Here is a 25,651-nt window from a genome sequence, read left to right as displayed (position 1 = left end):
AAGGATGGATACTCTGGCATCAGCATTTGATCAGCTAGAAGGACTCCACCTTAGCTTTAGCACGGAGAGCTTGTTCTTCCTTTCTGTCCAGCTCATCCTGCAGGGACTGCTTTTCTTGCTCCAGTTCTGTAACCCGTTTCTGCAGCTTGAGGAACAGAGACATATCCAGTGGTGCCTTTTTCTCAATTGGTTCCTGCTTTAGAAAGAACAGAAGGAAGTCAAGCACATCACAAGGAAGCACAACAGTGAGTAAAGATGGGAAACAGACTGGGGAAAGACAGAAACACAGAAATGTTACTTGATTCTCAGAGTTGACTATCTAAAATATTTCATCAGCTATCAAACACGATTTTTAAAAAGGACTACAAGTATAAAATGTTTCTAAGCCTAAAGCCTAGCAAAAAAAGCACTAGAGACTACCTAGCAGGCAGGAGGTCTATAATTAAGCATACCTTATAGTCTTACTTGTTTGGAAGGGGGAAAGGAGAAAGAAAAAGTCTGTGGTTAGACCCACTTGGAAACAACTGGAAATAAAGGCTTTTTGGTTTGGTTTCTTTCTAGTTTTAAATTATTTCTACAGTAAGTTCTTCAGCTATAGATAAATCTCTCTGGTGATTTACAGGTTAATTTAGTGGTATGTGACACAAAAAAAAGGTACTAGAAGATATATTTCGTGCCTTTTTCCTTTTATTATGCTAATCATACAGCCTTTTCTGAGCCTAACCCACTAGCTTCTTCGCTATTTTCTGGGCAAGGACCAGAACTTGCAATCTGAAGGTGCCTCAGAAATTGTCCATCAGCCTTTTTGTACTTTATGTACTGAGAAGATCAAAGTATTTACTATGAACTGTACCATAAAATTTTGAAGCCTGGAAAAGGAACTAGAAAATTAATATTAATGACTGTAGCAGACAAGCAAGCACAGCCATTTCCACTTCACCTCCTTTTACTGTTGAGGAGAAGAGTCATAAACCACACCAAGAGCTCAAGAAAAAGAAAACAGACTTTGAGTTTTCTGCTTTACTGGTTCACATTGAGGTGGACCCCATTTTTTAGTGTGGTTATGTATAATTAATCTATGTTGTTAGTCTAGAACTGAACTGAAGTTTGAAGTGTTCAAGGGTTAAACGAATACAATGCTGCATCCATTCACACTCTTGTGTAAGAGTTTGTTTTTTTAATTTACATTCTAAAAGCCCAAACTGGCTCTAGAACAGCAATTTACTAAGTCTATTAGCCAAAGGAAACGATGACATTTGGCTCATATGTGAAATCCAATCACATGTAGTTGCACTGTCATTTTCCTGATTATCCATGGAGGTAGGAGCATCTTTCTGAAACAATTATGCAAGGTGAAAAACATAAGTGGGAAGGCAAATTATGAAAGAGTCTGCAGAGAGTATGTGCCAGCACCAACGCGTCAGGGTATTTGCATCCAGAAGAGAAAATAATTTCCTGCGTAGGCTTTCAAAGGCAGCAATGACAGCCTGTCAAAAGGAGCTCTGGAGATCCCTAACCTAGGCAGAGGGCAAACAGTGTGTGCTGTGCCATGGCTCACAGCTAAGAACATCTCTAGAATGCACTGAGAAACCTGTGCAGCTGCAAAGTGCCAAGCACAGCCACATCACCAGCCTGAGGGCTCTGCTGTGCTAGCAGCCCCACTGTTCTGGGAGGGACCAAAAGGGGGAGTTGTCTTGGGAAATAATAAGCAATGGCTTGGAGTTGCACCACAATTATTCATGATTATTATTCATTAGCTGAATCAATAGGGTCATCTTTCTGAACATTTTTAATATCCTGGGATTTGTATCACTGCATATGCAATGGAATAGTATATTCTGGGAGTTTTATTAGTTTCTATGAAATGGAAGAAAAATGAATCAACATGAGGCTCTCACCCCTAAGAGGGAACTCATTCCACATAGCTACTAAGAATGTGGCTTGCCACTTTTAATCCTTGAATATGCAGAAGACTGAAACTTCTCAGTCTCAGTGGTTTTCCGAATTCCCACTTCGTGCTGAAAAAGTGATTGTGCTTACACTGACAAGCAAATATTTCACAAGATGCAAATCAACTGGATGATCAAGTATCTAGTCTATGTTTACTGTAATACAAGAAGAATTCATAGCATACTTTGACAAAGTCTTTTTACACAGGATCACAACTAACTATGGAATGAGTTGCTTTCTCATTTCCAAAGGAAATGGAAAAAGTTGGATTAGAGCAATAGATATCTCAATATAAGGATATGGTGTTCAGAAGCACACATGAAAAAGACAGGAATTAGTTCAACCATGGAACAATGAGAAGTTGTGGGGGATTTTTAACATTACCTCCATCCTCATTGGTAAGTCTTCTGCTTCTGTGATCTCAGAGCTAAAAGTATATTCAGATTCATTGCTACTGTGAGTTGAATCCGTTCGTTTGTGTCCAGGCTTGGGGATGCTCTGGAGTGCAAATGAAACAAATCAGTATCACTATATGGTTTTTCCTGTGACTGCCTCTTCACAACCTCTAATTTAGCTTGTAATATCTGGTGTTATTTCACAGCTACCAAAATTTATGAGAAAAGATTTTTGATTCTGGTCTCTCATGCTACCTAAAGCCTATGAGATGCAGTTCACAATCAAATCTATGGAGACAGGTCAGACCCTTACACCATCAGTGACTGCTGCAGAAAGCAGACTCGAGCAACAATGCACCATTTTATGGGAAAGAAAAGCTTGGTTTACTTACAGGAAGCACAGGCAGCATTTCTCTAACTTCCTAGACATTCTAATGAAGGTTATTTTACTTCCTGCCACATAAAATATTCGTAGAACTACTTAAAAATTTAACACTGGATCAAGGTTGGCACAAACAACCCCAGCACATGTGAATAACTTCAGGGCAAAATAAGGGTGGACAGCATGAGCAATGCCACTAGCAAAGTCACAGCAGAAATTTAGCTTTCTTTACAGATGTGACAATTAAAAAATTTAAAATCAAATCAACAGCAAATTTTAAATGTATTTGTCTTGGCTGAGCTAATCTAAATAATCAGTGTTTAAAAGGAGAAATTCTTTTTTCAGGTACAGGTCACCACCACACAACTGACAGCAGAATCAGTTACTAATTAATACCACTAGATTCTATCTAAACACAGTTGTAAACAGCTTTTAATTTCTGAGATGTCAAGCCACTTACCACCATTAAGTTCATTTCATCCTTGAGATCATCATACCGCTCCTCTAAACGGCTGAACTCATTCAGCAGGTTCTGGTACCGCAACCGCTCGTCATTCAGATCTAGCTCTAGTTGCTTTGTCTCCTCCACTAGCTTCCTTTCCATCGACTCTGCCACAGAGAACAGGAATCCTAAGTGAGAATTCCAGCTCTACCCACCATGCAGTTCATCCATCCTGGGGGTACAGGCATGTGTCTGCAACAGTGAGACAGCCCTGCTGTCTGAAGCTGGTGTTTGCGCTTCTGTAGGCAAACACTAAGCCAAAAATATGAAGGGCCAAGGCATTATTGTGGTAACCAAAGAAGGGTTCACTTAGTTAAGTTAGTTTTTCTGCTACTACCTTCTCTTAGTGATTCCTGGAGGGAGGAAGAAGGGGCACTAACCCACTGGTGCGTTATGTGAAAGCAAAACATGAGGTGCTTTACGCCTCAAGAACACTGACCCTCCTCATCACAGCCTTTGCAATCTAGAGTTATGCTTTCATGGCTGCTGTCTACACAGACACAACAGCCAGAAAGGTTGTAGTACACAGAAAGGTTGTAGTACACTAACTGCATTAAATATCAGAGCTGCCTTTTTAAAATTAAAATATTTTGAAACAGTCACTCCCCGCCAAGAAAGATCCCAAACCTTTAGGATTTCATGGAAATTCAAATGGTAAATAATTCTGATGCATGTAAGTTCTTAAAGAAATGAAACCACTAAACCAAAAAGGAAGGCAAACTCAGGCAAATCAGCCTTAGTTATTATTTATGCAGTAGATGTTGCTTTACAAGGTAACATGAAGTAAAAAAGTTGAGTGAAGAGAACAGAGCCAACCTGTTATTTCCCTTGCTTGGTCATGGATGCGGCGGTTCAGGTCCTCCTTCTCTGTTTTCAGTAATGAGTTCTGCTCTTTCAGCTCTGATAGCAGCTACAGAGAGAAAAAAATATTTGAATCAGAATGCAGATCATCTTTCATCAGTAGCTCTAACAGCACTGTCAGCCTTGTTGTTACAGTTCAAATACTTTTCTTTAGAGAATGAAACTGGTGAACTAAGTTGTAGCTTCATTTCCCAAATTACATTTCTTAAATATATCCCACTGCAGATTCCCCTGTATGTTCTCCACTCCATTTCTGATCAGATGCCAAAATTGCCTTGAACTACTCCACTGTGCCATATATTTTCCAGTATAGTCCTAAAGATGTAACTGCTTCATTAAAACAGAAATATTCATCAAATATAACACATTTGGTAGTCCATTGCTTTGGTTAACAGCACAATCTAATATCTTGCCTCTGTCCTAAAGTGGTGCCACTTTACCTGTGCCCAGGTTTGCCAATTACTCATTGTCTCTGATTATGGTTACTATGCATTCACTTTGCTTAATCAATTAATATTTTTCCTTATGTTTATCTGATCTTGAAAGGCATCACTGCAGCAATCACATAATGATGGTTTGGCTCTTCCAATATTCAAAACTTGCACCATTATCAGCAAGTACTCTTGACAGGAAACAACCTGTTTGATATGTTCATGGTGAAAGTAAAGATAAGGGGTTAGCTGAAACCTGTTGAACTAGACTGTGTGCACATACAGGTGGCTGTTTAACTTGGGTAGGATAACTCAACTTAGTCTGAATACTGAGTATGGGACAGATTTCTGATATCTATGTGATTACTCTCTCTAGGCAGGTAGAATGTTTTCTTTTTATGATTGCACTACCTCTAATTCATAAAGGTTAAGTATTGGGATTTGCAAAAACTTTAATATCAAAATCTGAACGGACTGAATAGATATGTTTATGTACAATATAGAGATTTAGCATATTCTCCTACCACAGGTGTAGTCATTTAGATATCAAACCTATTTAGGATTATACAGGTGTAACATTGCTTACAAATACCGTAAAAGTATCAGCCACACAACTGAAGCATAGGCAAAACCTGAGTGGTCACCAGGTCCCTGGAAATCTTCTCATGCATCTGAGGCTGCATACTTGCCTGCTCAGTTTCATGTTTGTATTTGTCTGCCCTTTCCTCAATGGTCTTCTTCTCTGACTGAGTTTGCTGCAGCTCCTTCCGGAGCTTGGCAATCTCCTCCTGCAGGGTGATGACACGGTTGGTCGCGTTCTTAGCCTCCTCCTCACTCATGCGAAGCCTTTCCACATCACTCCGCAGCTTCTCTGTCTCTGTACTGTATGTGATCTCCAGGTTGTTCATCTTTTCCAGCAGAGATTTGTACTCTTTGTTCTTTGCAAAACAAAACACAGATATAGGAGTTGTTGAAGTTCTGGTTTAAGGGAGTCCTCTCAGTCCCTACAGAATATAACCAGACATGGGAGCAAAGGAACAGCTTCCCCATTTCAAAGAGGTTTGGGTCTGATTTTACAGAATTGTTTAATGAGGTGACACAACAGTCCAGTCTTTAAGCCTACACATCCCAAAACAAAATCAGATGGAGAGCCCACACAAATTAAACATAATCACCTCACTTTCTCCTTATACCTTTACAGAGTACATGATGTGCTCCAAATGAAAATTAAGGGACTGGATATTTTCTCCCAGCACTGCTGAGAGACACAAATGGATGTTTGACTGCTTCAGTTCTACTGTGGCCTCCTCTTCCCTTCTATCACTATTCTTCATTAAAAAAACAAGAACTGAGGCCTTACAATGAAAATTCAGTGTGTTCTGTGAATGCCTACAGCGCTACTGAGAAGGGTACTCAAGATTTTGACACACTTGCCCTGAGGCCAGGGAGCCATTACCTGCTCATCAATTTTTCTCTGCAGCTGCATGATCTTGTTCTCCAAGCCAATGTGAAGCTTCTTGTAGCGTTCTACAGACCGAGCCTCGATCTTCAGTTTCTTCAGCTCCCTCTTGGCCATCATGCGCCGGTAACAGCATTGCAAGTAAACAATGGCCTTCAAGGTCCGACGGTAGTGCACCCGAGCCAGCCAGCCCCTCACATGCTTCTGAATAATAATAGACTTGTGCTCCCTAAGCATCTGCAATCAAGAAAAAAAACATGACAAGGGTTATTAGAGCTGCCAGCTACCCCTGTGCAGTTAAAGAGATGCCATAACGAGTGGTGTAAAGGCGATGTACATAGAGACACTTCAGCCTGCAAAGAGAAACTTCTAGTGTAGAGTAACAAAAAAATGGAATTAATTTAAACACAAAAAGAAGGGGCAAAGAAGACAGGAATAAGGAAGATGACATGGAGTAAAATGAAAAGGAACCAGAAGGAAAAACATGGCGTGAAACAACTGGAGGCACACTGAAGCACCAGGCATTCCTTTGTGTTGATGTCAGGTCCCAGCTAATTACAAAAATACATGGTACCTGTTGGCAAGGTTACAAATACAATCCTTGTATGTTTTTTTACTGAATCTGTATCTTGAAATATTTTTGAATCATTAACATATGCTGAATAGGGTTCATCAATACAAAGTCTAAAGTTCCCACACTCGATATGCAGCCAGTACACATTAGAACTCAGAGAAAATTGTAGCAGCTGTTAAAACATCAGGGGCTTTTGTTTTGTTTATTTTGCTTGGGTTTTTTGTTGCCTTTTTGGACATACCTTAGACTTGCCAGCATGGAAAAATTTCTATTTATTCTACTAAGAATGACAGAATGGTTTGGGTTAGAAGAGACCTTAAAAATCATTTGCTTCATCTCCCTGCCATGGCCAGGAATACCTTCCACTAGACCAGGTTGCTCCAAGCTCCAATTACATTGTAATAATTCCAACTTATTTTATGGCAGAAATTTCAACCATAGCTTTGAAGTGTGAAAAAAATTTTACATCCATAATTTTTTTAAAAATAATTTTAAACATAAACCAGCCAAGAATGCCAGCAACCTTCATCAGTGTGTTAGCCAGAGACTTCCAACTAGTAAGAGTCTACTACTTGTTTTTGAATCCTTCACCCACTAATTCAATCAGAGATCTCCCCAGGTGTGGAGCACCTGAATTCTAGCACACTACAGCTCTGCTTCAAGAGCCTGCCCAAACCCACAATGCTTCCAGGACTCTGAGAGCTTTAGAGTTCACTTAATAAAGCTTCTCCAAATTAAACAGTTCACTCTGAAGAACAAAACTATTTAAGCTTTCATATTAATTCTCAGATGCGATAGTTTAAAGGTCAGATGCAGTTCATATTCTTACACTGATTTACCATGAAGCTGATAAGACAAATTAGCCAGGTAACTACAAGTTTATTTTGTTTAATACTTCTTAGCAAATGAACTGAAATGTGTTAGAAGTGTTACAGTTCCAGATCAATTAATTTAAAATTCACTGGTAAAGTGGCAAAATTGTAAGACACACAAACTTTCTCCCTTAGCATTTATTTCTGAAAAAACCCCTAGACCTGGAATACTGACACTCAGCACACCGAGGTAAGGAAGCAGCTCCCTGAAAAGCACAGCAAGGTCAAAAGCCAAAGTCCTTGTGACTGCCTGCCATGCAGTTAGGATTCTCCTGCCTCCTTCTTACACATTTTTCTGGAACACTCCAAGTTCCCTGTGGGTACCTGAACACTTGAATACAACTAGCTTTTAACAACCTTTTCACATCAAGTTTGAAAGCAACAAGTCCCATAAAATACCTCCATCGTGCAGGGATGGTCCTCATCCGCCAGTGAATTTTCACACCCATGCAATCCAGTGAGGAAACAAGCCACTCCAGAGTAAGGTGAGGATCAGAGAAGTTACTTAATTTCCCAGGTATTTCCCAGGAAAGCTCATGTAAGAATCCATGAAGGAACTAAATGCCTTGTGAAGCAGAGAAGCACATCACAATGTCCCAGGCAGAAGCATTCCCCAGGATGTGTGAAACAGATGATTCAACCATCTCGAATTCCTTGTACTAGCCATGTGACTCAACACATGCCCTCTCTTCTAACAACAACAGGTACCTTTCACAATCCTAACGAGCAGCATGTGTAGTACACCTCACTGACAGTCACGGCTCAGCCCAGGTGTCCTGTCACAGGGCAACCTTTCGGTTTCACTCATCTGCAATCACCGCGAACTTCAGAACAACCGTGTTTACCTTCCCACGCACGCACAGCCTGTGCTGCTCTCTCTGGCCAGCCCTGTACCTCAGCCTTAATAAAATTCTACCTTAGGAGGACAACACATGCACAGCACACCACAGGGGCACTTGTCAGGCTGTCATGTTTTACAGCAGTGAACAATTCACTGCTCAAGGGGGATCCTCCTGACAGGCAAGTCTGACCACCCCTTATAGAGCCTCCTCCAGAAATCCTCCATCTCTGTTAAGAGGAAATATAACAGGTTTATTAAACTCCATGCTACAAGACAGATGGGGTGTGCATTACTCATGCAACCAACCAGACACAGAGAAACATCTCCCATTTTCCTAAAGATGGCTTTTAGGCCACCTGTTGCTGTGACCCATGTGTCACTGTCACATTTGTCAGATCAGTGTAAAAACCACATCTTCTATGATCTCACAACATAAAATATGGTTTGTAATAATGAAAATACTAAGAAATGCAATAAAAAGGCAAGTAGTTACACAAAAGAACAGCCAATTCAAGTTTGGGGATCTTACTACTGAGAAATTCTTATCAAGGTTTATTTGTTTTCCAACTTTGTGGTTAGTATATGTTAGAATTCTGTAATTTAGACAAATTCACATATGACTGTGTAGGCAACTTTAATACAAATGAAAAATATGCAGAAGTTTCAGATATAAAAGAGAAAGATATGGAATATAAGCATCAATTGGCTTTTGGTTTCTTGCAGTATCTACCTGCTTTGGGAAAAAACAACTCCTTCAGCTAGTTTTTCAGTGAGATATAAACTGACTTCTGAGCCTGGTTAAAACAATTCATGTAGATAAAAATGCCATGAAACATGTTGGCATTTTGCAGTTTGAATCATAATTCTATTTCTAGCCCTGTAACCATTGAATATCAAATTTTAATTTCTCAATTGAATTTTTTTTTACCAAGCATAATCAGGAAAATATTATCAATATCACTAGGACAGGGTTATTACCAATTTCTTCCCAAAGCAAAATCAACACACTAAAAAGTGAACAAAAAATAGCCCCACCTATGCATAAGTTTCAACCTCCTATTTTTATGGCTACCTCTCTGCTATCATTTGTCTCCTTCAGTATATCCCATTAGCCATTACAGTCACTGAAATCAGGGATGGGAGAGGAACAGTAGGGCATCACATATGTACACTGATGGAAGCAATACTGATTTGGACTCGTTGAAGCAGATCAACACAAGGCCATTTTCAGTATTTATTTTAAGTGCCTTGACTTTCTATATAACAAATGAAAAAGTGAGGAATGCTGTAAATCCCTGTTGAATTCTCCACTGACTGCACTGAAAGCCTAGGTACATCCATACTAGATGACAATGAGAATATCTCTATATGACAAGTTAATTTATGGCAGTATCAGATCTTTCTAATTTTCAGGTGCTGTCCCTCAATCCGTGCTCACGTTTGTGCATTACACATAACAGCACACAAACATTTCAGATTTCTGAGAGGACACCACAGAGCAGCTTTGTACTGAAGGAATGTGGAAATCAAGGTAGAGTGAAGAAGGATAACGTTACAATTTCTTACCATTTGGTACCTGTTTCTGACCATGTAACCTCTCAAGAGAGCCTGAAGAGCAATAGTAGCATCTCGCATGCATCGGTATCTTTTGCGGACCACATACATGCGCTGGAACTTCTGAATGGTGATGGCAGCCCGTGTTCTCCGCAGGAACTTGGCATAGCTGAGCAAGAAAAAGATTAACAATAATACCTGTAATTATGTTCCAGTGCTTGAATGCTATTTGTTTTTCAACATCTTACATCTCCAGTTTCTTCTTCATGTCAGTGATATGGCATATTTACTTGCTATTCTACTGTGTGGCAGTACAACAGAATGACAAATTAACAGAAACATTTCCTTGCAAAGCTTTGCAGGGAAATGTTTTCACTTCCTCTGAGAGCTGACAAGATAAACTCAGCTTAATTTCTCATTGCCTTTTCCCCAGCTTTAATGCTGTTTCCACTATATTATCTTCCAGATCTTGCCTCCTAACCTGAACTGATGTTTGCTTGTTCTTGTCTCTCTCAGCAAGACACTGACAAAACATGTTGACATAAGCCTCTTTCCGAAGGTTGATTCTTATAGTTTTCATCACCACCTTGGTTTTGAACAATACCACCTATATTATCCTCCTCTCTGGCCCATCCATGGCCACCCCTTAGAAGCTGATTCAAACAAATCACTGATTGATGTACCTCCCCTCACAGGTACACCCTGGATGAGGAATGGCTTCTCCAGCAGGACAGACCCAGCTGGGAGGGCACATGGAAACTGGGCAGTAAGGACTCAGACAAGAGTCCTGCTTTACCTCACCTGTAACATATCTCCTAGTACTACTTGTTCTCTGCTGCCACTAATACTGTTCTAAGCATCATACAGCCAGGGTGTGACTGTCCTTTCAGGAAGGTCAATACAGGTGGAACAGACACGCTCATTGTATCCAATTTCCTTCATTTTCCTGGAAAATCATTTTCTCTCAGACAGTATTGGAAGGAGAAGACAAATGTATAACATTTAAATGCCCTACTTAAGGGGGCCTGAATTGAGACTAGTGTGGGATTTCCTCTGAATATTGCTTACCATCGTGCTTGGTACCCTCTGACATGTCTCTGGATGGTGATGGCAGCTTTCTTCTTACGCATGTACTTCTTCCGCATCAGCCACCCTCGGATTGTCTTTTGGATGCGGATACAGGCAGCTCTCAACTTATCTGCCCTTAATTTTTCCAGATAGGCTACTTGACCAGCCCGGAAAAATATTTTTGTCTTACCAAACTGGTACTTATCCTTGTCCTATTTTCAGAGGTAAAAAGAGGATAAGTTACAGCATTAAGTGTAAAACTGAAGGAAAAAAAAAAAAAAAAAAGGCAAGAAGGGCTAAATGAAAGTACAGTTAGTAAAGAGGCAAAATTATGTGTGCAATATTTCAGGCAAATTGAGACTTAAGTAGTGGAGAAGGGTATTTTATCAGTATGATTCTGTTAAAAAATTAATACGATAAGGCAACGAGCATGGCCCAAAGGAGCAACGTCAGATTCTTGCTTAGACAAAAATGCCATGAAGATAATAACATGGAAGGCTATAGGAGGTGACAAAGGGGCCCAGAGGATGAAAGTGATACAGGCAATGCACATGTACAATTTCCTGCTTAAATTGCAGCTGACCCCTCTGAATGATGCATCTTCAACCACATTACACAGTATTAATGAAACAGCTGAGGCTTCAGGCACATACACATCGCTCACTGCATCAGGACTAAGCCAGAACAAAGCTTCTCACTACTGCTCAAACACATCTGAAATTTCAGAACTACACCAGAAATAGAGTATTATTTATCTCTACAGGCTGTAGGACTCCTTGGAGGGAAAAACTGAGAATATACAAAGGCACATTGAAAAAAAAGCAATTTTTTTGGCTGTTTGATGCTAAGTTGAAAGGAACAGCAGACAAAGAGCTACAGCTCGGGATACATTTAACACTAGGATTAACCTTATACATACAGACACATGTACGTAACACAAGAGATTTTACTTAGGTCCAGCCATGACACAGAACTTAAAGCCGAGCCCCAACCTGCCTGCACAGTATTTATTTTTTTTTGTTTCCACAAATATCCTACCACTGGCATTGCACTTCAGCAAAGCAAGCACTCTGGCTTTTATAACTTCAGTAAACTTTGTTTCTTTCTCTCCCTATCTGACACTTCTAAGTAAGTCTCAATTAACCGAGTTCTGCTGGAACTGACTCCTTGAGCCTGTGATGCTGTGCATCAGTTCTTAACAAATCCTGAGAAACACACAGTTCAGGTGCAATGTCAGTGGTGTGGATGGCACAGCCTGGGAATGTAGGTCTGCAACTGGAAGCAGGAGGCAAAGCCAGAAGCAGTCAAGGTACAAGAACAGCCACAGTGCTAAGCAAGGAGACACTGTCACGAGGACAAAAGTAGTACAGGAGCTGAGAGGAGCCACGTGAAAGACACAAACATACAGACATAAACACATCCACATTAGAAAACCACCAGATAACTATACCCTAGAGAAGGTGTAGTTAGTGCATCTTGCCCTAAAGCAAGGTAAGGCTCACCCTCAACCCACCTGTACTTAAAATCACCGTCTTCCTTTCCTGTGATACACTGTCAAATTCCACAGTTCCTGTGCTAATATTGGTGGTTTAGTACTTTGCAGAACTACTTCAATAGTGTGGCTATGAGGGAGTAAGTGACACTGCCTTTAATCCTTTGGATTCTAGATGTTCTCAGCACTAAGTTTAGTACCTGAATCAGCTTCTCCAGGACATTTTTACATGTTTGTTTTCGGTCACCAAGGACATCTCTCTGCCTCATCAGAACACGGTAACGGCTGAAGAACTCTTGGTACGTCCACCTGTCCCAAAAACAGAGACAATGTCAGTCTCAATGATGAATATTACCTTAAAAAGAACTGCAGCTGAAAGCAATCCAAAAAACTGCAAACACACCTGGAGGGGAAGCCAGCTGCACTGATTCGGATGGTCTCCAGGACACCACAAGCTCTCAGCTGCTGCACTGCTCGCTTTTCATCAAACCTGGGTAGGAATAAAAAGAGCCTGTGGATAGTTTTGGACCATTTGGGACCCCTGGCCATGTGCACATCCAGAACAAGAGTGGCAAAGAGGCAAGCAGGGGTGGGATGTGATGGGTGGTGAACAAGTCCAGATAGTGCTTCTGAAACTCAGGGGTAACAGAGGACAGCCAGCCTGACCAGGGAACTGCCCAAACGCATCAGCACTGCAAGTTGCTCACCCTGTCCTGTTTCCTGCTGGCTAGACCAACAGGCATGGGAGTCTTTGTGTGCTCAGGTTTTAAGAAGACTAAACAAGTCCATATGTGAAAAAAAGAGATGGAAAAAGACACTGGAATCTGCAAAAGCAAATCCCAGCAAGTGTCAAATGAACTCAAGGAGTGCAATGTGCCAGTTACATTTAAAACAGCTAGCAATGACAATGTTGTAATTTTTTTCCTCACCTGTTACCATAAAAAAACAAGCAAAAAAACCCATCAGGAACTATTTCTCCCTCTATTCATACCCAAACATCTCCTGCAGGAAGTACATGTACACATGCACAATGAATCCATAACCAGAGAAGGAGACACAGCACTTCACTCCTGAATTTAGCAGAGTCATGATCCTCCACAGCCCTGGGCAATCCCCTCCCAGGCATGGGCTACTTGCACCACCATGAAACAGCTTACGTGAATGGAAACTTGAAGTCGTTCGGCTTAATGCAGCGCACGTAGTGTGGAGTTGTAGCATTCAGGGTTTCCATCAGCAGATGAAGAGAGTTTCGAAACTTTTTGACAAACAAACAAAAAATCAGAGAATAGCCTCAATAAACTCAGTCATTGTAAGATAATCTCAGAAACCAGACCTGATCTGCACACTTGTCATTTAACTCCAGAAACCAGACCTGATCTGCACACTTGCCATTTAATTTTGGCACATGTATGTGGATATTTTATGTTTGGCCCATTGGAAACTGGAATCAATTTTTCTGGGGTCTGAATTCCATTTTTTTATTCGAGTCAATGTGAGATATGATGAAAAAGACCCAGTATAAGATTTTTCAAAGCTTCTCAGCATCCAGCATGTTAAATTTGTTTTGAAAAGCATCGTTTTTGGTTTTGACACCACAATAAGAACTGGGTTCCCCAAAACTGTGCCATACAGTGTAATCAAGACCTATTTGCTCCAAACTCATAATCAGCTGCATCTCTCTAAAAATTACAAGGGATTCCAAGAGGCACCAGTATGCCTTGGAACCTGTGAGACAGGAGGTAGAGCTGCATCTTTAAACTCACCTGATGTCCCACAGTTTTCTTATGCTCCTTGATGGTTTGACCTGGCTTGGCCTTGGCCGGTTTGATAGGCATTCGAGACAGAGGCACACGCCCTGAAGGGGTTGCTGATGTTGGACTGAGGACCTTCTCCTCATCCTGGAATAACTCTGGTAGCAGCTTAAACTGGTAGAACAGCATAAAAAAAATACAGAGGGTAAGAATCCAGCAAGTGATTGCAGTCATTTCCGCTTAAGGTTAAAATCCAGGCTCAGTTTTTGTAAGCATTGCATTTTTGTTGGACTCCACAGGGACAAATGCAAAAAGAGCAATATGAGGTAGAGGCATAGTGAATAGGCTATGATTTAATACTAAAATATTTTGTGGGTTTGATCAGTGAGTCTCCTTCTGAAGACGAAATTCTGATTTGAAGGTTTTTTTCCATAGAGCCAGCAATAGCTTCCATGTGAAACTGTTAGATACTGACAGCAGTTTCTTAAGTACCAATCGCAATTATATATGGCTGCTTTGATCTGAGAAGGAAACAACAAGGTCCTCACATATTCCACTGGTGCATCAGACTCCTTTGTGGCTGAGAGATATCTGGGACACTGAATAAGGCAGCAGGCAACAAAGATGATTCCTGCTTTATCACTCCAGATTGAAATAATTAACTTCAAAGAGGAACCATCAACTGAAAAAAAACTAGCCAAATTCATCTGACTGGGGTCTACTCCCTCTAAGTGGGAGGGGAGGAAAAACCTGAAACATCCTTTCAAATATAACACAGGACTTGCAGTTCCCTTCCTCTAAAGGCTACAAAATACACCCATTCAAAACAGCTGCTTTGAAGCAACTTAGAACTAAAAATAACACCACCAGATCTTTTTACTGACAACTAGAGCACTTTAGAACAATTATAAGAGTAAGAAAATCTGAACTTCTCTACCTATCCATGAATAATATCTAGCATCTGTGCATTTTCTCCCAAGAGACAGGAGCATTCAATTTTCAGTACTAGAAAGTACTTGGGTTAAGTACAACCTAAAAAATGAAAAAATGGCATTTGCCTTATTAAACTTGGTGAGCATGCACAATAACCAATGAAACATGCTGCACGACAAAATGGGACCTGTGCTCTGGGGTTGTGCCAGACAGGCTAGCAGAAGGCATCAAATGTTCCCCAGGAGCATCCAGCACAGCACTCCAGCGTAATAGAATGACTATGAATGCTACAAAGGTATCCTAAATTCCTGAGCTAAAATAGGAGCATCACGGCTTAGCTTTATCTCACCTGAGCCTACCTCTGTAGCTGGTGTAAGAATGACATTTCCAGAGGGTGATTTAGCCTTCTCATTCAACTGACTCAACACAGAGTTGAGGATGATTGGGCCACCACCTCCTCATTCAGGTGCCTGCGGTCAGGTGGAGTGAACTGGTATGCACAGGCATCTGAGCTAGAGAGCCAGGTCTTTTCATCCCACACAGAAACTAAATTGAATGTAATACACTTTTGCTGAAACTCCTGATCCTCCCACACAGCAGGGATGGGGGTCAGAAGGGGGTCCCCAATGTCTCGACTGCAGATTGATGAGGTCTTCTAAGCTGTCCATACCTAAATCTCACTGTTTTTCCAACCCTGGGAAAACCTGCCTGTAAAAATGGGCAACTGCATATCAAAGGCACCATTTTCACAGACAGTGCCCCAGTAACTGCAAGCAGAAGAAAGAAGCAATGTCTGGCCTCCGCAGCACAGGTCAGCAACAGGAGAGCAAGTGCTGCAATGATCCATACTGTGGGGGCACTCTTGTTCCTGTTTGGTTTTGGTTTTTACAAGCTTATCAATTTTCTTTGTTTCACAGAACACTAGGAGTGTTCAAAGAGAGGGAAAACACTGATCAAAGGGCAGATAATTCACGTGGTAGAAAACAAGCAAGCAAGCATTTCTTCCCTGTAATTTTTTCAGACAACTTAACAGACATGCCGCTAACAATCTTGCAGATCATTTCTTTCCATACAGAGCCACAACAGAAGATTTTAACAACCATGCCAGTAACAAGCATAAAAACCGTGGACTGTTGTACTACTTTCATGATACATGCATGGAAACTGAACTAGTTCAAAGAGGTCCTGTGGGTGGATTTACAGAGAAGGCCAAAATAAATAGTTAAACCCTACAGTGCTTGCCAAGAGCAGTGTGTGTCATGCACTTTGGAGAGCAAAGAAGCATCCAAGCTGTATGTGAGAGTGGGCATGGGCAGGATGACAGATGATGCATTCAGTTTAGAATTACCTTCTGTTGGATGTACACAGCAAACCCAGAAAACAGCAACAACAACAAGAACAAGAAGTAAAAGTCAGAAATGCAGTCCCACTACAATAACTGACAAAGAGGGGCTGCTGAAACAGAAAAATGCAACATTCTTCTTTTGAAAACCTATTTTCTTCACAGCTGAATTTTTACTTTTTTATAAACACTGGTTTTGGCAACATTTACCACTGGGGGAAAATGATGTTTGTTATGTAGTGTTTAGGCAGAATTGACTCAAACCACACGGAGCCTGCTCAAGCTGTTGTTATGCTCTTATGGCAGCTCTGTCCTCACCATCTGTCCCCCACTCCCTGGCTGACATCCCTCGGAGCACCCTCAGCCCTCTGCCCTGCACAGCACACCACCACAGCAGCACAGCTGGAGCCACACGGGCAGCTGGTCCCTGCCAGCTCCCCAAGGATGCCACCTGCCTCCCCGTCCACCCCCAGCAACTGGCTTTACTCGAACCACTTCAGCACTTCTCTCAGTGGAAAGTCTGCTGTGGATTTTCATTATACCACATGTTTTAATCATTTAGCTTCACACTATTTGCTCAGAATAGAAACAGAAGAGAAAAATGTTGGTTTTCCTGATAGAATAGCATAATTTTAAATAGCCTGTCCTTGATACTCAGCTTCCTGGGCCATTAGAGCTAGCAAATTCCCAACAGCCATCGCAGTGCAATGTCAAGTTAATTGCCTTTACATTTCCAAGCGCACAACCAGCCTTTTTGCCATTAAAAAAAGCAGATGATGCCACTGAAGGCCTGTTCTGTAATATTCCTTCATGCAGTGTTTTTCAATTCAGATGCTATCTTTTTTTCATAGATATCAAGAAGGCAAGACTCTGTAAATTCTGGTGTGTCCTCAGGGTCTATACATTTTATTCCTCTCTCATTTTGCTTCTAGAAAAAGACTGGCCTCTCCTTCAGAAATTTGCTGCTCAGTTGTCATGCCATAAACAAGAAACTTCTGCTTTCAGGTTACCAAATTAAGGCCTTAACTGTTAAGCCTTCTTATACTACTACAGAAGCCCTTGATGCCTTTACAGAAAATAGAGTAAAATTTTTGGGAGAAAAAAGCCCTCCCCAAACCCCCTTGTCTCCCCCAAAACAACAACAACAAATACCCCTAACAGAGAAATTAGTGGCTAAATACAGACTGATCTTACATGGAGAACAATGAGGATACAGGACTTTTTAAATTCATACAGATAACCAAGTAAAACACAAACTAGGCTCAATTTCAGTTGATCTGATACTAAGGGAGAATTATTTCCTAGGTTTATAAGAAGTTTTATATGACACTTACTTCAAGGACTCATAACTCCAAAGGGAGAAAAAAAAAATCTGTATACTAACCTTACTTGATTTTAGGACCTTAATTTGTTCTTCATAAACTGTGTCTTTATTCTTTTCCAAAAAGCCTTCACATTGGTATTCCACCTGAAAGCCATCATTTTACAAAAAATGTATTAATAAGAAGATAATGCATAGAAGTCACCACCTGTAACAGTCACATTTAAAACATAATTCTTGTAGGTACTGAAAATATCAGCTCCTAAGTGCATCTTTGTTAAATATAGATTTTCCTCAAAGAGAGTGCTTTCCAGTAAAACACAGAACATTAAAACGTACAGAGATGAACACTGTTATTGCATTATACTAGATATATTTCACTGCTGAGAGATGCTCGTGGTAAGGCAGCAGGACTGAATGGTTACTGTAAAGGTGAAGAGTCAAAATGAGTGTTAAGCATCTCCTTCACTGAACTTATCAGGGCTGCAGAATCATGTGAAATCCAGATGCAACTGAGAACAAAGTATCTTATCTCATCAGCTGAGAGGCAGTAAGTACATCTGCCTGCAGCTTATTATGGAAATGCCTCATTTGTGCTCAGAAAGACTATTTTTACCAGAAGCAATAAATGCCTGAATGTTGTGACAATACATAACGATCCTCTATCACAGTGCCATGGGGTCTCCTTGACCGAAGAACAGCCAGAGTGTCAGATAAAAACCCACTATTTATTTCACTGTCCTAATTCAAAGCTGAAAGAAAACTAAAACTATTGTCAAAAATCTATTTATCAGTGCTTGCACAACGACACTATAACCTGAGCTGCAAATATTTCGAAGAATTCCTAGAGGGAAGAAGGCAGAGGATGTCCCAAGGTCTCTCTGCAGCTGAAAGCACACTCTGAGCCCTACCTGGGGCACCATCCTGTTCTCAGTGGGAGACCATGCCAGGAGAGGGCAGCAGAATCCCTGCCTTCTCCAGAGAGAGCAACGTCACAGCACAGATTGCTGACCTGCCAGCTGCAGCTTGATTTTTGCCTTCAAAGATGTCTAACGTAAGCACACGGAAAACATAAAATGCTTAGCACAGACAGCACATCAGAGCTTAGAGCTCTGCCAGTACCTGCTCGGAACTACTTTTAGTTTTCCTTGGCCCTCACTGCTCAGACTAGGAATAGGAAACCCTTCCTTTCAAATATCAAAGTTTAGCCTAATGAACAGATTGTGAAATATTAATTAAATGATTCTGGTTCTCTAATCCACCAAAGAAAACAGAACTCATGAATCTAAACCGTTACAGAGATGTTCTCACTACTTTCGTTAAGGTAACACTAGCTGCAACAAGGACATCTCTTCTACACAGAAATTCAGTGGCCTGGGAGAGACCAAGCTGAGCCAAATAAAGGCCTCCAAGCCCCCATGTCAGCATGTACAAACCTATTGATAAGCATTTCAGAGCTTCCTGCAACTTTTTTTGACGAAGCTGACAACATTCTGAGGCAGCTTCTTTAACGGGACAACTGTATTAAATGGTATTTTTACATTTTTTGTTTTAACCTGAGGAGTTGCTTGGTGTGATGAACATTGTGGGAGGTGAACACTGAGACATTCCTCAGCCAGCTTCCTAGAAATAGCTGTTCCCTGAGCAGCCGAGGCGAGGGAGGGAGCAGCACATACTGCTCCAGCGATAAAAAGGGTGTGTTAGCCTCTCTCCTCTTTGCACATTGAGATGGCAGCAAAACCAGCATTGTTTTGTTGCTGCTCTTTAGCTAAAACAAGTGAGATACATGATTTCCTATTTTGTACATTTCTGTTGCATAACTGGAACTGATACAATTATCCTGAGAGCTACAAATACCCTAAGCTTCCATGTTTGGAAAAAGGATGGCTAGTGGCTACACCATGTGATGGGAGTCAGAAGCTGTTTGTGTTCCTGGCTCTGCACAGCTACCAGTCAACTTTCTCCTCCTGACTGGGTGTTCAGGCAGCCACATTTTTTTGCAAGAATCAAGTAGAGCCAGGGATACCACTACCCAGTCCCTGCCTGGAACAGCCACCCTCACCCAGGATCCCCTCCCACACACCAGCCAAAGAGAGGTACCAGAAAAAAGTCTTTACCTTGTCAGCAAAGTGCTTGATGATAAAAGCCTTATTTGACAGACGTGGCTTTTCAAAGAGGACACATTTATTCAAATGAGTATTGTACAGTTTTTGGGCCCAAGAGTCATCTGAGCCTTTTGGCATCTATGGAAGAGAATACAGAGCCATTTAAAATGTATTGAAATCTTTTCAGTAGCAAAACAAAGTAAGAACATGGAGAACAACACTTTGTGGTTTGCTTTCAAACTTCAGTTCCTTGGATTTCCAGCAGTGCCACAGTAAGGAAGCAGCAACCAGCTGTGTCATTGCCTGTTTCACACTCTGCACTGGGCCCTGTCCAGCAGCAGGTGTAGCTGCTGTGACACATATGACACTAAGAATGCTTCCAGTGTCACACACCTGAAGGTGGTGATCCCAGAGATATGTTGTCTGACTGAGCAGAACTCATCTACCACCATCAGAGACTTCTTGGGATGATTTCTGATACACAAGAACCCCAAGCTGGGTTTGCACTGAAGCAGACACCGTGCACCATCCCCTGTACTGGTTTGGCATAAATTAAATTAAGATAAAAAACAAAAGGTGAGACACCAAGTAAGAGGCAGTTTGGGGAAATCTGACAGGACCAAAGACTGCACTTGCTGTGCTCAGGGAAGAGAAAGTTACCAAAGTCAAAACAAAAGTTGATCAGAGACGAAGGATCAGAGACACATATAGGATGGAAGGGAGAGGGGGGAAAACCTGGTTAAAACCACTTTTTCTCCTCATGTAACTGCCAATTCTGTTTGTGGATCAGAGACACATATAGGATGGAAGGGAGAGGGGGGAAAACCTGGTTAAAACCACTTTTTCTCCTCATGTAACTGCCAATTCTGTTTGTATGTTCTCCAGATCCTTTCATCAGCAGTGCCAAAATGATGGCTGTCTGCAGAAAACTTTCCCTGTGTGGCCCGAGAAGCAGGACAGCTGATGACCCCTTACTCTATGAAAGGCCCTGAACACACACCTTGCACTCCTCATCCAACAGATCCAGAACTCCCAATTTGGCCTCTATAAGGTTGATGCAAGGCTGATTGTCGTAGAAATCAATCAAGGTCCATGGTATTTGTTCCTTCATATATTCTTCTTGTTCCAGCTTAAAGACATGCTACAGGGCAAAAAGAAAACAGTTTTCTGTGGAATAGAATGCAGAATAAATACATAGAACTCTCAATTGAATTCACCTTGGCACATTAATCCAGGCTGTCAAGTGACACAGCAGTTCAGCTGAATAAACCCTTTAACAAGTGTATGAAAAATAAATTAACCTTTTTTCCTGTCCTAAAAACAACAGACTAAAGTAAAGCACTCCATATTCTCTGCAAATAAGGTCTATTTTTCCTATCTTTTTACTGTATGTGCCACAATTACTATAAGCTCTTTTTTCTTATTAAAAAAAACCCAACACAAAACTCAGAAAAATCTTCAAGTGTAGGAACAGTGAATTATAAAGTGGGATGTGCCATGCTTTCATGATTTGAAAGTTATGAACACTGCTCTACTTCAAGTCAAATTTCACTATAAATACTTCTGTGTTTCCTTGTAAAAGAACAGAGCTCCATTTCCTCTTAAATGGCTGCGGATTTTTTCTGTGATGACGCATTGCATTAAAATTTATTCTTCAGCAAAAACCTTCAACAATGACTCTAGGAGTATCAGCACAAGAAATCCTTTAAGTGAAATCCTGTGGCAGGTTTATCTGATAGGAAGATCAATAACCACATAGCTATATATTTATTCAAAAATATCACAAACAACCTGCACAGCTTTAATGACTTGTGCATAGGAGATGAATGCAAACTTCAGGAAAAAAAACAGAATAAGATTAAGCAGGCAAACTGTGGTCTTATCAGCACAAGTGCTCTAAAGACCCAGAAAACCTGCTGCCCTCAGTTATTCTTGATGATGTTTCATCCTCCATTTACATTTTTCTGCACATATAATGCTCCCAGTGACCCTCACTGGGAGCATGTCCCACCACCAGCACCAACAGCACTGTGGGCAGGGTTGGGGATGCCATAAAACCTATACTGGGGTGCTGGCCCCGGTTGCCCCCGAGCTCAGTACACAGCCTGCAGACATCTCACAGCTCCTCAACACACACCTGCCAGGCAGCAGAAAACTACCCTGACAAAGCAGTTCATCCCTTTTATTTCATTAGCTTAATGCCATCCTTTCCAAAGCAGTACTCCTTAACCATGCCCACAGGAGCCATTCCCACCCCAGCGCTTAATGGCCGTGTTACACGCTGAGGAGCCATTCCCACCCCAGCGCTTAACGGCCATGTTACACGCCGAGTTCATTCCTGACAGGAAAGCCAATGGCAAAGTTCTATTGGCAAGTCATAGCCAACCTGAAAGAAAACAGAAACCTATTTCTTCAGTGTGAACAAACTAGCAATTAAGTTGTGAAAAATCAGACTGGATTTTCCTTGCGAGCTGTGAGCACCGGGCAGGGTGGTCGGGCTGTGCCCAAGCAGCCTGTCCTCAGCCAGGCTCAGGCTGCCCCAGGCAGCACATCAAGGTTTGCTGGTTGCCACCAGACACAAGGCTTTAATTAAAGCCACCTCCACCCTGCCTATGTGCACAGCAGCCTAATGGGTTCATGTCCAACAGCACTGGCTTTGGTAGCTTGGCAGGGCACCAACACAACAGCCCCAACACTGCCTCCTTAGTGAGGTGGGTGCTTACGGTGTGAGAGGGAACATGGTTACAGTGATCTTTACGAAAGAAATGAACCATTACAGCTCTTCCAGCAACTAGATCTTGCTGTAGAGCTGAGAAAACTCGGAGATACCTCGTGCCTAGCAGTTACAGCATCCCACTCATGGAGCTGAAGCCAGCCACTGCCCCACCAACGCGGGAAGGGCATGCCAGGGCTGGGAAGCACAGCCTCTGCTCCAGCACCCTGCTTACTCCCTGGCACACTGGGATGTGTGCAGCAGGATCTGGGATGTGAGCACACACTGCCATGGAGATATGCTCATAAAGAGAGTTCAAAGCTATCCTAATGCTGCAGCAGAGCCTAGCAACAGACCTGGCAGAAATAACTTGCCTCATCATTATGCAGGTAAGATATGTAATTGCAAACGTCACTAAGGCTGAGGAGAGAATCGTGATCTCTCTGGAGGAGGGGGAAGCGGCGCCTTCTGCCACACGTCATTCATCAACTTCAGGATGCAGCTGAAACGCCTCAAAAAATAACGGCAGCAGAGGAAGCGCGGGCGGCAAATCCCCAGCTCTCTGCTCCCATCCACGGGCTCTCGGAGGTCACGGAGACACCACTGACTCTGACTGCAGCCACACGGTGCTCTCACTGACAGGCAATCTCGGGGTCTTAATTGCCAGGCACTGCTTCTGTCTTATAATTGTTACTGTGATCGGAATTTCAAATAGTCCCAGAGCAGCAGTTAGTCATAAAATCTATTTCTAGGAGATAGTCGATCTTTCCTCATCCCTCACAGCCCACGGCCAGGACAGCTGGTTAATAGACTGAAGGAATTCATCCTAACCACTGGGGACCCAATTAGCAGAATGGACTTGGGTGAGGGGAAGGGGAAGAGGAAATGCCAGTCATTTCCTACTTACCATATTGAACTGCTGCTGCAGTTTTTCGTTGGCATAGTTGATACAGAACTGTTCAAAGCTGTTGATTTCGAATGTCTCAAATCTAAAATATGCATATACTTAAAATTACTAGTGTAGTGAAAAAAAAAGATTAAATGACCCAAAAAATTTTAATTCCCTCCCTCCAGTCAAATTAATTGAATTACATTCACAATCAAGCAACCAAACAGACAGGGAAATGGCAAATTGCACTACTTGGGCAATTGGGTGATGCTGAAAGGATCAGGGAAAGGACTGATATTCCTGGAGAGTACATTAGTCATCTTTGTCCTCTCCATAAGTGCCATCCTGGAAGAACCATGTGATGACAATTTCCCTTATAACTTTGCACAATGCAATACATAAATGAACTACCAACAGCAAAAACCTGAAATCCCACTATAAATGTCAAAGTCATGACAAAGATCTCAGATAGCATGTCAAAACTAAACACCTACTTGCTTCAGCTGGAACAAGCAGCTGCTAAGGGCTTGGGTGTTTTTGTGTAATCCATGCAGTGCTACATGATAAAGATGATTTGCAGTCAGATAATGACATAAAAGGTGTCATACCTCTGACAAAAACTCACCCATAGATGTCCAACACCCCGATGAAAGAATGCTGTTTTACAGCAGCGTGAAGGGCTTTGTTCACATGATCTACAATCCAGTTAAAGAGATTAGCATAGATATGTTTGGCAAGTGCATCTCTGGCATTGATGGCATGAAGCTTAGAAATTGGCTTGATGTAGGTTTCAGTGGCAGTGGCAAGCTTCCTATGGCAAAGCCAGTGGGCCATCTCGTCATACTCCACACCCATGAGGTCGCAGAAGATGGTGAGGGGTTCATGCTTGGGCTAATAAAAACAGTCTGGTTAGGTCTCGAAACAATATTACCAATAGCAAGCATAAAATCTTGCAACCAGAAGAGCTGCCTGCCTGCAGTGATCCTACAGTAAGAAACAGTAGCTTCCTCAGTTCTTTCTCCTTCAAAACGTAACAAGTTCCCTGCCCACTTAGCACATTCACATGGCTGAAGTACATTAGTGAATAAGTTTCCCCAAAGGCATTTATTTTACTATACTTGTGTTCACCAAAATGCTCCACACAGGGAACCTGCAACCTTCAGAAAAAAGAATCACCTGGCTTCGCAGGGATGGACTTGGGATTTTGAATTCTTACAACTGTCTCAGACTACATGGACTGTAGCTCCTGAATGGTGCTCTCACCTACCCACATACATCCATGGCAGGGAGTGACAGGCAGTGGGGCATTGCAGCCTGAGTCAAGAAGGAAGAGGAAGAAGCGTGGAAGAGCTTCAGTGTTTTGATTCCAGTACTTAACAGTAAGAGACTGCAGCACACAAATTATGTATTCTAACTCTCAGATTGGACTGTACAAGTGAAAAAACTGACCTTTGTTTAACCAGGTAAAATCTACCAGCAAGGCCTGCATGCTGAGATGGGTATGTAAGATTTCTGCATAAAAAACTGCACAGTGCATTTACTGCTTGATGAGTTAAGATACTACATCTCGTGACTAACATGCAAACCGATCGCTAGACATCAAGGAGGACAGGCAGGTCTTTCCTCCTAAGGAACTCCCCTAGCACTACTTCCTCATCACGTTCACTTTGCAGCCAGTGGCTCAACAGCACACTGACAAGCACTGCCTTGACAAGGACGGATTGCAGAGGACTCTTACTACATGTCCAGTAGCTTCAAAGTACATCAGCTTTATCCTCCTATTTCCACATCCTTCTGACTTCTCTGGGGCTTCTTCCAGTCCTTACAGCACACAGGTTCCCTAGCAGTGTTGTTACACCTCCAAAATTCAGTTAACTGAGCATGTCTTACTGGCTCAGAAGACAATAATAAAGTAATAATAATAATCAACACTGCACAAAAGAGTGCCACATTAGGGTTGCTCAAACTGACATTAAATAAACTGACTCATTCACACAGCAGCATGTGGAGCCCTTCACTGAGCTCCCTGAAGCCCCACTGTTGCACCACCATGCCAGTGCATCCCCAGCAGAGCAGTCTGCATGGCACAAAGCTCTGCAATGACATGGCTATTGTCAGAGAGCAGCACAGCTGAGGTAGCAATGTCATTGAGCAGACATTCACTGACACCTGCTAGGTGTTGTCACATCAGGATAGGGTTGCACAGGAACTTCCAG

The 25,651-nt window shown here is 41.9% G+C and overlaps 1 protein-coding gene across 1 annotated transcript in view; it reads right to left on the bottom strand.

The window, feature by feature from the left end:
- MYO5A (myosin VA (heavy chain 12, myoxin)) overlaps positions 1-25,651 on the bottom strand; it is a gene marked incomplete at its 5' end in the record, with an annotated part of 78,717 nt that overhangs the window by 20,876 nt on the left and 32,190 nt on the right. The window contains 18 exons of the mRNA XM_009072270.1: positions 50-193; positions 2,335-2,448; positions 3,188-3,336; positions 4,046-4,139; positions 5,211-5,459; positions 5,978-6,217; positions 9,834-9,990; positions 10,890-11,101; positions 12,582-12,690; positions 12,785-12,871; positions 13,539-13,636; positions 14,145-14,306; positions 16,414-16,416; positions 17,792-17,875; positions 19,846-19,971; positions 20,834-20,974; positions 23,454-23,535; positions 24,061-24,326. Coding sequence (XP_009070518.1) covers positions 50-193; positions 2,335-2,448; positions 3,188-3,336; positions 4,046-4,139; positions 5,211-5,459; positions 5,978-6,217; positions 9,834-9,990; positions 10,890-11,101; positions 12,582-12,690; positions 12,785-12,871; positions 13,539-13,636; positions 14,145-14,306; positions 16,414-16,416; positions 17,792-17,875; positions 19,846-19,971; positions 20,834-20,974; positions 23,454-23,535; positions 24,061-24,326 — 2,517 coding nt within the window. The remainder of the gene's footprint in view (positions 1-49; positions 194-2,334; positions 2,449-3,187; positions 3,337-4,045; positions 4,140-5,210; positions 5,460-5,977; positions 6,218-9,833; positions 9,991-10,889; positions 11,102-12,581; positions 12,691-12,784; positions 12,872-13,538; positions 13,637-14,144; positions 14,307-16,413; positions 16,417-17,791; positions 17,876-19,845; positions 19,972-20,833; positions 20,975-23,453; positions 23,536-24,060; positions 24,327-25,651) is intronic.

Source organism: Acanthisitta chloris, unplaced genomic scaffold (assembly GCF_000695815.1).
Source record: "Acanthisitta chloris isolate BGI_N310 unplaced genomic scaffold, ASM69581v1 scaffold18153, whole genome shotgun sequence".
In the NCBI taxonomy this organism is placed as follows: domain Eukaryota; kingdom Metazoa; phylum Chordata; class Aves; order Passeriformes; family Acanthisittidae; genus Acanthisitta; species Acanthisitta chloris.
This window is presented reverse-complemented; position numbering and strand designations above follow the sequence as displayed.